The sequence below is a fragment of the Phyllostomus hastatus genome, unplaced genomic scaffold, assembly GCF_019186645.2.
Source record: "Phyllostomus hastatus isolate PE091 unplaced genomic scaffold, TTU_PhHast_1.1 phas_contig_148, whole genome shotgun sequence".
Classification (NCBI taxonomy): Eukaryota; Metazoa; Chordata; class Mammalia; order Chiroptera; family Phyllostomidae; genus Phyllostomus; species Phyllostomus hastatus.
In genome coordinates this window covers 13968910-13984784 of record NW_025333607.1, presented here as the reverse complement: position 1 = coordinate 13984784, position 15875 = coordinate 13968910, and the positions used below count along the sequence as shown (strand labels likewise).

At 45.8% G+C, this 15875-nt stretch overlaps 1 protein-coding gene across 3 annotated transcripts in view; it reads left to right on the top strand.

The window, feature by feature from the left end:
* BROX (BRO1 domain and CAAX motif containing) overlaps positions 1 to 15875 on the top strand; it is a 20039-nt gene extending 4164 nt beyond the window's left edge. For all 3 annotated transcript variants that reach the window (XM_045818411.1, XM_045818402.1, XM_045818418.1), the window contains 11 exons: positions 1838 to 1944; positions 2287 to 2383; positions 5119 to 5214; positions 6330 to 6402; positions 7319 to 7424; positions 8097 to 8186; positions 9645 to 9730; positions 10674 to 10755; positions 11075 to 11225; positions 12536 to 12695; positions 13677 to 15875. In XM_045818411.1, coding sequence (XP_045674367.1) covers positions 1838 to 1944; positions 2287 to 2383; positions 5119 to 5214; positions 6330 to 6402; positions 7319 to 7424; positions 8097 to 8186; positions 9645 to 9730; positions 10674 to 10755; positions 11075 to 11225; positions 12536 to 12695; positions 13677 to 13763 — 1135 coding nt within the window. In that variant the 3' untranslated portion in view covers positions 13764 to 15875. The remainder of the gene's footprint in view (positions 1 to 1837; positions 1945 to 2286; positions 2384 to 5118; positions 5215 to 6329; positions 6403 to 7318; positions 7425 to 8096; positions 8187 to 9644; positions 9731 to 10673; positions 10756 to 11074; positions 11226 to 12535; positions 12696 to 13676) is intronic.

Sequence of the window (15875 nt, the reverse complement as noted above, 5' to 3'; positions counted from 1 at the left end):
AGAGAAAGAGAGAGATATGGATGAGATGAGATACTGGTGGTACCAGTAAAGGGGAGTCCAGATAGTTGCTGCTTTTTTGTGGGAAAGAAGTAGTTGGAGTAAAAGGTAGGACTGCTGGCCTATGCATCTAGACCAGAGGTTGGCAAACTTTTTCTTTAAAGGGCCAAATAGTCAATGTTTTAGGCTTTGGGGGCCACCTGCAGTCACTGCTGCGTATTCTTCCTTGTTCATTTTTATAAAGTAAGCGGTGAGCCACACGAGGACAAGTGACAAGTTGCAGTTTGCCAGCCCTGATCCTAGACTCCTGAAGGCGGTCCCAGCTCAACTGTTTTATCTCTAGCATTGGGCAAGTCTCTTAGCTTCTTTGGGTCTAATTACTCAGTTACAAAGTGAATAGCCTAAGTCGGGTATTTCTAAGGTACATTTTCCTCAAATTCTATAATGTTAAGATGAATATAGCTTTATATGAGTTGGGTTGCAGATCGAACACTTACTGGAAATAGCTAGCAGGCTATTTGAGTCTAAAATAGGCCTTAAGAAATCAATTTTTTGTCCTAGTTCAGGAATTACCTCTTCCCAGCTTCTAGTTCTATAGCTTAACAATGACACATTCATAAAGTCACCCATCCCATTTTTGGTCAGCTGTATGTAATTGTTAGGCTACATTTTCTTGGAATAAGCCTCCTTAGAGCTAGTCCCAATGAATACACACTCCAGCTCAGCCATTCAAGGTTGAGTCGGTGCTGTCTCGTAAACAATGCTACTACGTTACAGCCCTTCTGCATCTGAAAATAGTTGAAACGTACGTATTCTTTTACTCAACAAAGAATTTTGAGTATGTGCTTTGTCCTAGGCATCTACTAAATTCTGGGTATATATCCCTAGTCTCTTGGTGGTTACAATTTAAATTCAGTCTTTCTGTAGTCCTTGACACACGGTGTCTCAGTCATGGTCAGCGTGACGTGGTTTCTGGAACGCTCACTAAGCACGTGGCCTTCTGAAATTACATGTAGAACTGGAACAAGACCACGTTCGAGCTGATGAAGTAGCTCTAGGGTCAGGTACAAAGTCGTCTGGGAGAAGGAGACCTCGGGAGAGAAGAGTGGAAAGCCAGAGACTGAACATTTTTGGAGGTGGGAATAAGAAGGGGACATAGGAAAAATATGTAGAAGGGACCTTCAGAGACACGAGGAGAACGTGGAAAACTTGGAGCTACTGGAATCGAGGGAAAAAAGAATCCCGAAGGAAACGGCAGGTCTGCAGCAGGCATTGCTACTGCAGAGAAGTAAGAGAGGGATGTTCTAAATGACTGACGGCTGCACGTTGCGTTGTTACATATTCTTCGTGTGTGTGTCGCATTGTAGAATGCGACTTCATTTGTAAGATATGGTTTTCACTTAATACATATTCTGACACAATGTCAAGTTTTGAAATTTTAAGAAGATAAATCACGCACAAACGTTCAGTTTCCATTTCTCAAAATTTCACTGTGAGCTGCTCAGTTTAGTTGACTCTTAATTCCTTCCTCCCATCGTAAGTACTTAGGTTTAGTTTTTTAATTAAAACTTGCTATGTATTTTCATATATTATACATCCTCTATCCATGATTTCCCCTTTACTTAGATGGAGTTTATTTCAGCATAACTTTTAAAACAATTGTTACTAGGAATTCCAATTTCCTCCAGTGTTAGTCCTAATTAAATGTACCGTGTATGTTGGAGGAGGGGTGTGTGTGCAGGCGTGTTGTTTTAAAGCTGACAGTGGAAAGGTTGGAGCCCCCTCTACAGCGATTCCTTGTTAGACACCGTGCTCACCTGGACTCTCTGTCTTGCCTCAGTGACCTGAGGTCGTCCAGAGCACGACTGCTGGAACTGTTCACGGACCTGAGCTGCAACCCAGAAACGATGAAGAATGCAGCAGACGCGTACTTCTCACTTTTACAAGGTTAGTTGTTCGTACGAACTTCGGAGTTTTTAACAGACGGCTATGCAGAAGATCCCATTCAGTTCTTAGACTTTGCAAATTTGAATACAGTCTTTGAGGCTGTATTTTTTGGTGTGCTGGACGTTCAGAAACGTGAGACTGTAAGGGTGGATGTGATCTAACATTTTGAAAATTAAATGTGTGCCCACTTCATGTTATGTCACCTTAGGAAGAGGTGTGGGGTACAGAAAGGGCGAGGCGTTAGCAATTTCCTCCAGGTTACCCGGAAACACCTGAAGAAATGATCTGAATGGAATATTTGATACTGCTTGTACAACTGAAATGTTTTGTACCTTGTTACAGGTTTCATAAATTCATTGGATGGATCTAGCCAAGAAAGTAAGTTACGATATGTTCAAAATTTCAAATGGACCGATACATTACAAGGACAGGTTCCAAGGTAAGCAGTGCTAACAGTGCTAAACCAAAGCCATTTTTGTAACCCTTTAGCCAGTGGTTAATTCATACCCCCTGTATTTGGAGAAATAAAATACAGATCTGATCAGCGTTTTCTCTTATCAGGAAATTAATTTGACAAATTCTACCTGGATGCCTAATACACTCTATTGAGTAAAAATACAGTGTTTCTCCTGGACCGGGTCTGGTTTTCAGATAATCGGTACAAATATTACCTGGAATTGAGCAGCCTTGACTTTCAGTAACACACAGAGAGGGGCTCGGGGACTGGGAAACCAGAGCTCGCTTCCGTTCTTTGCCCGCATTCAGCGGAACAGAACTTGCCCCGATTTTTCTTCTCCAATGGATAATTCAGGTGCCTTCGGTCCATCTCTCTCTTTCTCCCACCTCCACGCCAGCTCCCTACTCTCTTCTCCCAGTATTTGTTTCCTTCCTAATTTTTTTCATGATTTTGGCTCTTTATAAAAACATCCCCTCTGAACTTTCTTGTCATTCACTTGGAAGTAATGAAAAGAGATCCAGTTAGAGCAGGAAGGAGATCATAATGGTGCTAAATTTTTATTCAACTACTATTTTTAACACCAGGGGGCTGCTCAGGTGGCTGTGTGTCTTTATCTCGGTTTGCGGTGGAATTCCCACTTCCTAGCATCGGAAGGGGAGGAAGTGGAGCTCGTGGAAGACCAGGGCGGACCCCGAGTGCGGGAGTGTGCGCTGCGGATCCTTGCAGCACGAGGGGCAGCCCCAGGGCTCCTAGTGGGTGAGCCCCTGCTGCCCCACTGGGTGCGGCTTACAGACACACACACGGCGTTATGAGCAGCGGGATGGGAGGAGTTAGGTCACGGGACTGATACAGTGCCAGGCACGCGGTAGACATCCCGCAGGTGCTGGTTGCCTTCCTTCCTTCCGTGGGAATATTGTCTGCGGAATTCATACGTTGGGGAGGAAGTTGGGGACTATGGATTCTTTCCTCGTTTTAACATTCTGGGGTACTAAGGTTTTTCTGAGTCCTCATTTTCTGTTTTTCTTTCTTCCCTTCTACTTTATCCAAAATTAAGGAATATTTTTCTTTAAAAAGCCCTTTTTTTTTTTTTTTAAGAATCAAACCTCTCATTGTTACATTAGAAAACTGGCAGGTTCTGAGGCGTTGGCGTTGCATCCTTTTCCCCGCCCTGCCCAGTGTCGGTCCCCGCGGCAGCATCTCCAGCTGCATGAGACAGGGCAGAGCTACGTGATGAAGGCCTTAAGTGATGATACTCAATGTGCACTACATCCGAGACTTTTAAGTTACTCTATCCTCGGTGGCTACTTATATGCAATAGAAAATGCACTTGTGAATGTAGCATGAGTATGTCTTTTCTGAAAATGTGTTTTTCAACTATATGTGCTCCAACTGCTACTTAGATGTGGTACAATAGAAGGGGTGTTTGGGAGCGCGGCAGATAAACGAAGGAGAAAGTGGAGTTATTCATGAGAGTATAACTGAGCGAAACTATCTTATTTGAAAGTAAAGTTGTGAACTAGAGATGCCCACTAGATCGCCAGAGGTAACTCACTTGAAAGGTCTCAGTGCTGAAAAGAAGCAGCTAGTAAACTGTGCATTAAATGTTTTTCAGCAGGCTGAAACTTTTAAGGAGTTTGTTCATAACACTCCACATTTTTTTATATTTTAACATGTTAAACGGGGTATTTTAGAAGTTACTTTTGAATAGCATATGTTTTAAAATAAAATTTTTTATTTGTTTTTACTCTAAAAAGTTTCCACATCTCCATTCGTCTTAAGATGTAGACAACAAAGTAGAAACATGATTCTAGTTTCTTCTCTGTGGGTGATTTTTCTTTATCTCAATGTTGCATATGTAAAACAAGGGTATTTTGTTTTCCTTATCATTTGAGATAATGTACAGGGGATTTTCGGGGCCTTAGCGGAAGTACAGTGATTAAAATTAGTTTTATCTTACTAGCTTCATACGCCTTTGCCATCTTCGTGTTGTACTTAGGAACAGAATCGGAAGGAAACAAGATAGAAAGACCTTGCTCTCCGCGGTGTGCTGATTGGCTCAGCACTCAAAACCCGCTGCGGTTTCTTTTCAGCCCCATGCCCTCTGTTCCCCGATTTCTTTCCACGAGCCGTCTGCTGCGGTCAAGATGGTCGGGTCTCTGCTCTCGGAAAAGTCTTCCCACTTTTTTGTGCTTTAACAGTGTCACTTCCTCACCCGGGATGCCTTCTGCTTCCCTTGGCGCCGTCTTTCCAGGCACAGTTAGGTTCTAAAAACACCATTGCACCTCTTTGGTTTAGTCTAACCTGACCCATCTCTCCCCTGAACTCCGTTTTCCTAGAATGCGGTGTGAGCACCACCAGGTCCAGAATCCTCGGGGCGCTGCTTAGAGACGCACGTCCTGCGCCCCTCGCCGACTTCCTGGCTCTGGGGTGATGGCCCAGAGGCGCTGGCTCCGAAGGCACTCCGTGTGCAGTAACCTTCGGGACAGCCGCTAGTCTCACGGTTACTGTCGTGGCGGACACCCGGGGACACTGTGTGTAGTCATTCATTGTTCGTTGTGTGGTGTCGTGTCTCTCCGTCTGTGTGAAACACAGGACTGTTTTCTTCGTTTTTGGGTTGGCGTCCTGTGCTCTGTACTTTTGAGTTGGATGTACCGTGGGCCTCGTGTAGAGATGTGTTGATAATTGACAGAAACTAATGGTCATTTTTATAATTCTAGTGCCCAGCAGGATGCTGTTTTCGAATTAGTTTCCATGGGATTTAATGTAGCTCTGTGGTACACAAAATATGCTTCAAGACTGGCTGGAAAAGAAAAGTAAGTTAAAAGGGAATAGTTTGCATACATATATGTGTGTTATTTTTCCAATACGTGGAGCTTTGTTATTAAAAAGTGTAGGCTATTGATAAAAAGTAGCACTCCAGTTAAGTGAAAGGTTGCCTCATGATGTTAGTATTTTAAGTATCAGAACCATGGAGCCCAGTGTCAGAAGGGGAAGAAAATAATCTTGTCACGGGGAAGGTCTTTCCAAATAAAACCCTATACCAAGGAACGGAAGAGATTCAATATCTGATTATATAAAAGTACCATAAACAGAATTTTTAAAATGACAGATGGGTCCAAAAAAGTGCAGTGCATATTACGAAATATTTTTATAACGTATGCTCTTATAAATCAACAAGAAAAAGACCAACAAATCACATGAAAGTAAGCAAAAGATGGACAGGAAGTTCACAGAAGAAGAAAGACAAAGGCTTATAAGAATGCAAAAGATGTTTTGAAGGATTAGAGAACTGTGGAATAAAAGGAGATGCAGCTTTTGTAGTAGTTAAAAAAGATACCGGCAACACGAAACCCCCTACCAGCTCCAGCGCGTCTGAGCCTGGGAATGACACGCAGGCACCTCAGCACGACGGCGACGGAAGGGGGCTTGCCCTGGGGTGGTGACCAACACACAGAGGACGTGCCACAGAATCGTACACCCAAAATCTGGGTCCTTTTATTAGCCAGTGTCCCCCCAATAAATTTAGCAAATACATAAAAATGAAGTTCTATATATTGATTTAAAGTTATCTCTAAAAAAATTTTTTAAATCCCTAAAGTAATTGAAGCGATGAGAACAAGAGCAGCGTAGTGAACACTGTGTATTTCCATTTCTCAGGCGCGCGCGTGTTCTGTGCCCGTCTGCACAGAGGGGGGTCCGGGCGGTCTGTTCGACCTCTAGACAGGGTCTCTTGTCTCACCTACCGTCTCTTCTCTTTGGATACTTTTCACATGCATTTGTTAAATGTCAAGCTAGACTTTCTAAAAGGAGGAAAACTAGTGGTGAGAGACATAAATGACTGACTTGGTGTGACGATAATGGATTAGTTTCTGGTTTTGATACAGACACGGGATTTACCCTCTTAAGTAATGTAACCACTGTCTTTAAGCATAACAGAAGAGGAAGCGAAAGAGGTCCATCGAAGCCTGAAAATTGCAGCTGGGATTTTTAAGCATTTAAAGGTAAAATAATAATAAAATAGATTCCCATACTTTAATTCTTGAATAATTTTCATTTATTTCATGGGGGGCGGGGACATTATTTCATTACGCAAAAAAGTACTCGTGCGTTCTGGTTCCCTGATGTTAAGTACCTTGCTGGTGAGTGCAGCCAGTTACAGAATAGTAGATGTCTCCATTCTAGGAAATCGTCAGTGAATTAGATGATTCAAGTTGTAGTTCTCTGCTTATGCTTCTGCCTGTTCTGCAAGGCAGGACAAAAGCACAGAGGCTGCTGTCCTCCCCATTTCCTGCAGCCGCGGCCAGGAGCAGGCATGGTTCTGGGAACCGAGCTTCTGGGTGCTCGCTGTGTCTCCTCGGGAACCCCGGAGGGGCGATGAGCGCACCCCAGTCCTGTTACACGGCCTGAGATACGGGAGTCAGGGGAGCGACTAACGTATTTCCGACCAGAATTGCCCCACCCGTTCTGATTAAACCACTGCTTCCCGGGGCCCAGTGCCGAGTGTTGCTGCGATGAAGTGAGATGAGAGGCATCCGCAGCGGCGGGGGCTGGGACCCTGAGTCAGCCCCGGCCCCCGGTGACAGCGGACCCCCGGTGACAGCGGACCGTGCTGGCTGCCGTGCGGAGGGGGGCGCAGCCACCGTGTCCATCATGTGTGCCTGAGGTGAAGACGTGACCTGCGTATCTAACCAGTCTATTATGATCTAGATTGTGCCCTTGGATTTCTTACTTTAAAGTTTTTACTATACAGGAGCTTGTTGTGGTCTCTGTAAGCTTGGTGTTCCTCCTTGCTAGCATTTTTTTTTTGTTAGTATCCTAAATTTCTGATAAATCCCCAAATTGAATGTCTCAGCTTCCATTTTCTTCAACTCACATGACTCAATTAAAATAAATTTGGCTTTTTACTTTCTCTTTCAGGAAAGTCACATCCCAAAGCTTATCACACCTGCAGAAAAGGGGAGAGATTTAGAAGCACGACTCATCGAAGCTTATATCGTCCAGTGTCAGGCTGAAGCTCAAGAAGGTATCCTAAATATTGTAAGGTGTTGTTTGTTGTTGTTGTTGTTGTTGTTTTTAAGAAAGTCTGTATTGGCATTAAGAAAACTTTTTAAATCAGAATTAGCTGGAATTGAGTTTCAGGTTTTGACAAATTCATGGTGAGAGCTGACTTTATCTGCGGCATTTGCCTTCGTTTTTAGTTAGCAGGAAAAGGCCTCTCACTTCGTGGCCCTTTCTAAGAGGATTTGGTTTCATGCTGTTTCTGACACGCACCGTGTCCCCCTCTGCCTCACTCAGTTCCTCGCTGCTTCCACTATTGGTCTGGCCTTGAGATCTTCGCCTTTGAATGGTGGGAAATAAATGAAAACTTAGGTGAAAGCAATCAAGACACTTTGTAGGCTTTTGTTCTGCTTTACTTCAGATTCCGGTGCCCTGAAAGTGTTTGTTTCCTCTTACATCGTGCTATTTTATAGTAGTGATTTTCTATGATTAGCTGGTAATTGGCTAGTGATTTATATAAAGAACCAACAAGCTCGGTGTTTGCTGTTTATGTTTGCATTTTCTGGACCTGACTTTTCACGTGAAAACTTTTAGCAAACTCCTTAAACCCCAAATAGATTGTTAGACTGTTATTTGCTATTATTCTTGAATTTAGAGTATATGCAAATGAACTTAATTGTGTGTGTGTTGGTCACAGTGACAATAGCTCGAGCAATTGAACTGAAGCACGCTCCGGGACTAATCGCTGCCCTCGCCTACGAAACAGCGAACTTCTATCAAAAAGCTGGTAAGTGTGTAATTCCGTTGTTATGTTTTTAGTCTTTAGGTTTTCACATTAGCCTCTTGGCTAAATAGGGAACAAGCAAACCAAAACGATGCTCAAGTTTCTCATTATTTACAAAACTGGAATAACGTCTGCATTATTTTTATGATTTTTGTTTAAAAGAAAAGAGCTGTTCATAGTTAATGTTGCTGCATAGCTTCTAATGGAAAGGGTGATGCTATACTTTTTAACCAGTTATGTCTAATAATTAGCTGTTTTGCTTGTAAAAGTTTTTTGGTTTTTATAACAGCCTTACAGTTAACTATCCTTAGCGAGACAAGAAACTGAAATCCTGAGGATTAATGTAACTGGTCTGTAACTTAACAGCTAGCAGGTGGGAAGCTGGGACCAGAACGCCGTTCTTCTCATGATAGAATGGATATTAGTTTAGCTGCTGGGTGTACAAAAGAACAAACTCACAGTTCAGGGAAGGGGACAGACACGTTAGTATAGTGTGAAATAAGATGGTGTCACAGCGGTGAAATGAAACCTTACAGCATGTGGGCATGCTCAAGAAAGCTTCCTACAGGAAGGTGGCAGTTTAGCCTTTTTCTGAAATATAAATGGAAGCTCTGAGTTTGCTAGAAAGCATCAGTATGTGGGAAGAGAACGTTCTGTGGTCTGCACAGAGATGAAGAGGAACTTAGCCTCTTGCAGGATCTTTGGGCAGATGCTCTTGACTAAAACACGGGGAGTGCTGGGAGGACAGGTCAGGAAAGTACGCACGCGTGAGATCGTGAATGGGCTTGAAAGCTCATCTGAGAGGTTTGGCCTTTATTCGGTAGGTGTTTGGGATTCCTGAAAAGCTATAAAGTAAGTCCAACTCACTGGATTTGAGTTTTAAAAAGGTCCCCATGGTTGTAAGATGAGAAATGGGCGTGCTGGGTGAAGGAGGAGGGGGCTGGCTCCCCTTAGCACCTCGGAAGAAGTGGCGACGCCCTCGGGGGAAAGGGTGGAAGCTTCACAAAGACAGCAGGTGGGAAGTGGACGGGAGAAGACAGTGGAGAGCCGTGTGGCGGGCAGAGGTGGGGGAGTTAGGAGAGGGTCCTTCGTGTCTCTGACGTGGGTGACTCAACTACTCTCTGCATGGCTATAGAAATTTTTAAAAAATAGATAATAGTATCATTCATGTTTACCTTGAAGTTCTTAGTTATATCTGTTTTTATCATCATGTTAAACCTAAGTTAACATTAACTGTCACGTCAAAGAGGGACCCTGGTGTTTAACCAGTCCTATTAATGTAATTAAATTATAGTTAGTGGAAAAATAAATCACTTTAAATAAAGTGAGGTTTTTAAAAAATGTGTAAGTGCTTGAGCTTTAGACCTGAATGGTGTTCTGCTTTTAGCGTCTGAACACGTGAACTAAAAATCTAGCGAATCAGGGTGAAATGATATTTTGCTTTTTAAAATGTAACTTTAGATCATACTTTATCCAGTTTGGAGCCTGCGTACTCTGCCAAATGGAGAAAATATCTTCTCTTGAAAATGTGCTTCTACACGGCTTACGTAAGTATACATGACCCCGAAACAGTGTGAATGTCTGTGTGTCCAGCCCCTGGAGCGCCAGGTGGGCCATCTCTCCAGACGCTTACGTAGCCATGGGCAAAGAGCGGACAGCTCTCAGCGAGTGTTCGCGGGCGGTCCGTGCAGCCGGCCACTGGGAGCTGAAGTGGGTGTAGAGAGATGCTGGAGGGTTTGGAGCTGGATTCTGGCAGTGCAGTTCCTGTCTCACTTAAACCCCCTTTCAGGCTGGAACCGTCTGCACCCTTAACGAGAAAGAGTTCTCTCACTGCATCCTGTGCGCTGACAGATATTCACTAGTTCTGACCCTAAGGGATGCTGTGCAGTGTGTATCGCCTGCACTGGTGAGGAACCGTTAATAAGCACTCTTTGGGAGGTTACCGCGTTGTCTCTTATGCCCACCAAACAGATTTTTCGGTATTTATGTTGTTGGTTAGAATATCAGTGGGAGATCACCAAAAACCTTTTTCAGATCTAGGTAGATGTCTTCATTTGTTTTACCGTACAGTCTGCTTTAGGCGCTCTGCGTCAGGCCGCGTGTGTGCTCTCCTTATGTTGACACGGACATTGAAGACTCCGGGCCAGGGCATTGCCCTTGAGACCAGTTTAGTCCTAACTTCCACGCTCCCTCCCTCCCCCTCTCCGCGAGCACAGCGGCGTCCCTCCTTTGTCTGCAGTGCCCTGGGTTTGGAACCAGGTTTCAGCCGCCCGTGGTTCAAAGACCAGTTAGGCTCAAAGGCTTGATGTCATTCCACTGTGGATACTAACAGAGATGGGGGAAGCCTACTCGAGGAAATAAATGTGAGGGATTCCACTGAGACTTCGGGCGGCGGACGGAGGCAGTGATCTGTCCGGCGTGTGTATAAAGCAGTGGTACGGGAAGCATCGTCCGGGGAGAGAATGAGCAGAAACCTCCGTCTTTCACCAGGCCTACTGTTACCACGGGCAGACTCTGCTGGCTAGCGACAAGTGCGGTGAAGCAATCCGGTCTCTCCAGGAAGCAGAAAAACGTAAGTTTTCCTGCCAGAGTGTTAACTCCCTGTTTAAAAACAAATGTTTTACCATAGAGGGGAGAGGCCGTTAGAAGAGATTTTGGCTGAGTTCGTGGAAGGGAGTGGAAACGAGGGAGGCAGTTGGAGAAAAGAGTAAATGTTTCAGAAACCTGGAGCCTGTAGAGGAGACCCGCCTTTCCTCGCACTGCTGCTGGTGTTGCTGTCAGACTAAGGAAGGAGCAGTGCAGCTCCCTGCCATCTCTGACTTAAAGCCTTGTTCGTGTAAACAGGCCGTAATGAGCTGTGACCAGATGCCCTTTCCCCTTCTCACGTGCAGTTTATGCAAAGGCAGAAGCGCTGTGCAAAGAATACGGAGAAACCAAAGGACCCGGACCCACAGCCAAGCCTTCGGGACACCTGTTCTTCAGGAAGCTCGGCAGCCTCGTGAAGAATACCCTGGAAAAGTGCCAGAGAGAAAATGGGTTCATGTGAGTGTGCTTGGTGCTGTCTCAGTGGCATTCGTGATACAGTGGTATATGCAGGCGACTCTTGAAAAACACAGGTTCGAGCCGCCTGGGTCCGTGTGTACGTGGGGCTTTTTTGCTTCTTGGTTTTTGTTATTGTTGTAAATGCCTGTGACTTTTTGATGCACAGTTGGGGGTCCACAGAGAGGAGGGCGGACTCGATGCATTGATCTGTTTCCAAAGATTGTATGTCAGGTTGCAATCAGATTAGCATTAATCTTCTCTTTACATTGGTAACACAGTTCACTTGTGTTAGAAGTTTTATTCTGCTTCTGATGCTGAAATATCACAGCAGATTTTAAAACTTAAACGTGACTTGTTAGCACGTAGCCCCCGACACTGTCCTCATCTTCCTCGTTTCCCTGCCGCTCTTCGTCTGCGTGTTACACGCCCCTTCACAGCCGCCTGTGCGTGCTCATCGTGCCCCGGTCTCAGCCCCCTCTGATGCAGGGAAACGAATCTTCCGCCAGTTGGTTTTGCTGTGAAACTAGCAGTGTTCAAACTGGAGATCGCCACCGATGTAGGTTAGTGGATAACAGTGGTGGTGAAAGGTTTTTAAAGTTCCGACTTAGAAATCACGAAGTAGTTGGGAATAGGAGGAGGATGTGCTCCGTGTGGGAAAACGAGAGAGCGAGGTGCAGAGAAGGTGAAACCACGGTCCCCGTCATTTCCCTTCCTTCCTTCCAGAAGCAGCGACATCCCTCCATTTCGTGGGGTCTCTCTGTTTGGCCGTCGGCCACGCTTTATAATTTCTTTCACGTGGGTCTTGTACATTTTTTGTGAAGTTCCTTTCTGTCAGGCTTCTTTTTAGCATTCTAAATAAATACTGAACAGCAAGTATGAAGCACACACCTTACCTACAGCAGGCTGCAGAATGGACCTGCGTCTCGTCCCTGCTCTTTCCTCTGCCCACCCTGCCCCTCGTCCTCTGCATCCGGCCGCACCGAGTGCCGTCTCTCCCTTGAGCACACCCAGCTCCTTCACCTTCCGTCACGTCCGCGGGAAAGCTCCCCGAGCCCCGGGTCTGAGCCCGCCCCCTCCGTGTTCCCACAGCTCACCCTGCGGCCGACAGGCCTCAGGCATGCGCGCTGGCGCTGGCGCTAGCGAGGTTCCCAGACCGCGAGCCCGCGAGCCCTTCTGCCTGGGGCAGGGCGGTCTGCTCTGTCTCGTTCCCCGTTAGGTTGTCTCTTTCCTGCACGGGGCCTCGACCGTCGTAGGCAGTCAGACAACTAATGAGTAAATGAATAAACGGCTGTTTAAATGGCTTTTTGCAGTTACTTCCAGAAAATTCCGACGGAAGCTCCGCAGCTGGAACTCAAGGCCAACTACGGTCTCGTGGAGCCTGTGCCTTTCGAGTTCCCTCCCACGAGCGCGCACTGGACCCCGGAGGCGCTGGCCGCGTTCGATCTCACCAAAAGACCCAAGGACGACAGCGTACGTGATGGGCTTTCCGTTCATTCTCGAGCGTTTCACGAGAATTCAGAGCCAGCATTTCGATGCTTTTCTCCGTACACGCAGATTTGTGTGTTTCTCTAAGTGTGACCTTAGCTACGGCAGTGCTGGGTGGGCGCTCTGGTGGCGGTGTCTCGGAGCCGGACCTCCAGGCCGCCGCCGCCCTCCGGTTTTCTGCCGAGTTGACTGAGCTCGTTCTCCACACGCTGCCTTCCTCTTCTCCAGCGAGTCGGAGCCGCCCCGGACCGGCGCGCGGGAGCGCAGGCCCGAGCAGGACGCCTGGTCCGGCTGTCGGTTGCTGCAGCAGCACTCTCCGTTTCTGCCGTAGCGTAGTGCAGGGTGGCCGAAAATGTGGCCTAATTTCAGCATTCCATGTTACTCTCCAGGGCTAAAAATAAGATTGCTTTTATTCACTTATGTCAAAGTACCTTTCTGTACTAGGTCAAATGATCGATTAGGTGGAAATGTTGAGGTCCGACTTCCAAAATTCGGAGGGATCTGTGCGGTGATGGAGGGGAAGGAGTGGGAGTTAATCTTTCCTTGAGCTGGGTGATTTTCATGTAATTTTCTACATGCACTAAAACCATTATTCCTTAAAAGAAGACTCTTTCTATCCTGTTCAGCCTCCAGAACGAAGCCCTGAGAGGTGGCCTGGTACTGTCGTGAGTGATGTCCGAACTGAAAGGCTCCTCACGCATCGGTCACTCAGTTTCCCCTCCTCGGAGAGAGGGGGAGCAGCACTGGCTGGCTTTGCGCCCACCCACGGGGTTCCGTCCCCACCGACACGGGGCCTTCCGAGCGTGTCTGCAGCTGAATGGACGTGTAGCTTTGGGAGCAGCTGTGTCCATCTCAATGTTACGTCATTTAATGTAGCTGCTTTTAAAAGTTGCAAGTGGAAAGAGCTAGTGTTTGTTTTCCAAGTCTTAGTTCATGTTCTTACCTCACGTCTTGCTTTCCCCCCAGGCCAAAGCCAAACCGGAAGAAGCAGTGAAACCCATGAAGGAACCAGACGTCAGACCTCAAAAGGACACCGGGTGCTCTGTCTCCTAAAGTGTGCGTGGTCTCTCCGCTGGCAGACGCGAGGGACCGGGGGCCTGCAGTTCACACTCCCGGAGAGGGTTTCTCTGAAGCCTGTTGAATAATTGAGTGCACTCCGAGGGCATCTGCCTCCAGTTTAAGTCTAGATATTTAATACTGGCGAGGGTTCCTGCTTTGTCTCCACACTCCTTTGTAGCCAGGACATGTGGAAGGTGATGAATAGTGTATCGAGGGTTGGTTCCTCCCCAACCCAAACCCTGGGTGGTAACATGACAGGTTAACGTATTATAGGCCAGAATCGTGTGTTTCTGGGTATGTTTTTCTATCTTCACAAAAAAAGCCTTTTCATTTTCCTTCCTCTTACCTTGATCCCAGGAGAAGGGCAGGAGTCGGTTTTAGACACACATTGTCCCCATCACCATTTCGTGAGTTGTATGTAGCACAGGCTTGTGCTATATACAACTTGTATGTTGTATGTTCTGAGTTAGTTATCTTTTCCGGTGGAAAAAATGTCCCTTACTGTTAAAGGTCAGAAAATGTTTATATCCAGCCCTGTAACATACATTCAGACCTATAGTTTGCTCAAAAGTCGGTGTTGGTAGGAATGGAGGGGCTGTTTAAGAATTTGTCTCCTGGTGGCCCTGCTCTTCCTTCGGTCTTGGTGAAACCTGCAGTGGCTTTTGCGAGTTCCTTTCTCATGAGCGTTTCACTTGGCGCAGAGCCTTGTAACAGCTCGTACAGTTTCTGTGTGCAGGGCGGCAGAAGGAGAGCTTTTTGGAGAAGTCAGACGTTGCATGATGTAAAAAGAGAAACTTCAGCCATAAAGGAGATGAGCTGTTCTGAATTACACTGGTAACTCTCCTTCTTTGTTTAAGAAGTTACAGTACAATGCTTTCGTTACCTGACTTCAGTGTACCTTGCTTTTGTATGGTTTTCTAACACACACCTCCTGTCAGAATTGTGTTGCTTTAGGCCAGAGGCCATAGCAAAAACTTAATAAAGCATACAGATACAGTATGATCTTAAAGAGAGCTTGTAATATATGAACAGTTTAGTGTCTACACAGACTTGGGATATGGTGGGTGCATAATACGTTCACAGAAGTCGTACATCTGTAGGTTTATCTTCTTTCGATGATTCCCCTGGAGCGTTAGCTGATTTTTCTGTTATAAATGGATTGGCTCCCTTAATAAAAATCGTTAAGAGTGGTGTAAATGGAGAGCTTACTGCGTTCAAGGTACCGCGCTGAGCCCTCGCGTGGGTGGACCCTTGAGTCCATGCAGCAGCTCGGAGAAGCGTGGACAGTGTGCATGAAGGGTGAAACAGGAGTAACCATTTCATGGTGAAGAATAAACAGATCATGCCCATCTGGATCAATGTTGTGTTCACGTATGTGATTACTTAAATCACAACTCATGCTCTTGATAAAAGCCACATGGCGTTTTTTAAAGTACATGGAAATGCTACCAAAAATAATATATGGAAATGCTCCTTGCTGTAAAACATTTTATAGTTGAACCTGCAGTTTCCAGAATAACTGGAGTTATAATTGAACAGACAACTAGTTAGTTTGCTGTCTGTAGTAAAAATATTTTGATTAAATTTCTCTGCATTCTGATTACAAAATCATTTGTTTGCTATACGCCATTAATTGACAAGGTCCCATAGTGCTGGATGCCATCGTCTCACTGGCAACCTCAGTGTGTCTTAGGTGCCAGTGCTTATTCACCGAGTTACTGAATTCTCACCTGACATCACCGTGGATCATGCTACCACACACAGAGTGAACGTGGCAGACGCCCTGAGCTTCTGTAAAGTGCCGTAAATACCGGTATTTTACTCTGTTGTTGGCGACTTGGACATTAGCAGATAAATACACGGTTGACTCGGCCAAGGGGACACTTGGTGACTAAAATGTCCCATTATTTGTCAGAGTCCTTGAAAGAGTGTTGGGCAGCTGGGAGACAAGTTGCAGGAAGGGCGCGGAGAGGTGGAGCGTCAGTGTTCACTGTTGCGTGCACTTCACACTCCGTCCCCAGTGGGTCAGGACAGCTGGCGTTCTGCACGCATTGTTTGTGTGATGGATTATCCTTATTTATGAAAATAAAAGTAATTTTACTAACA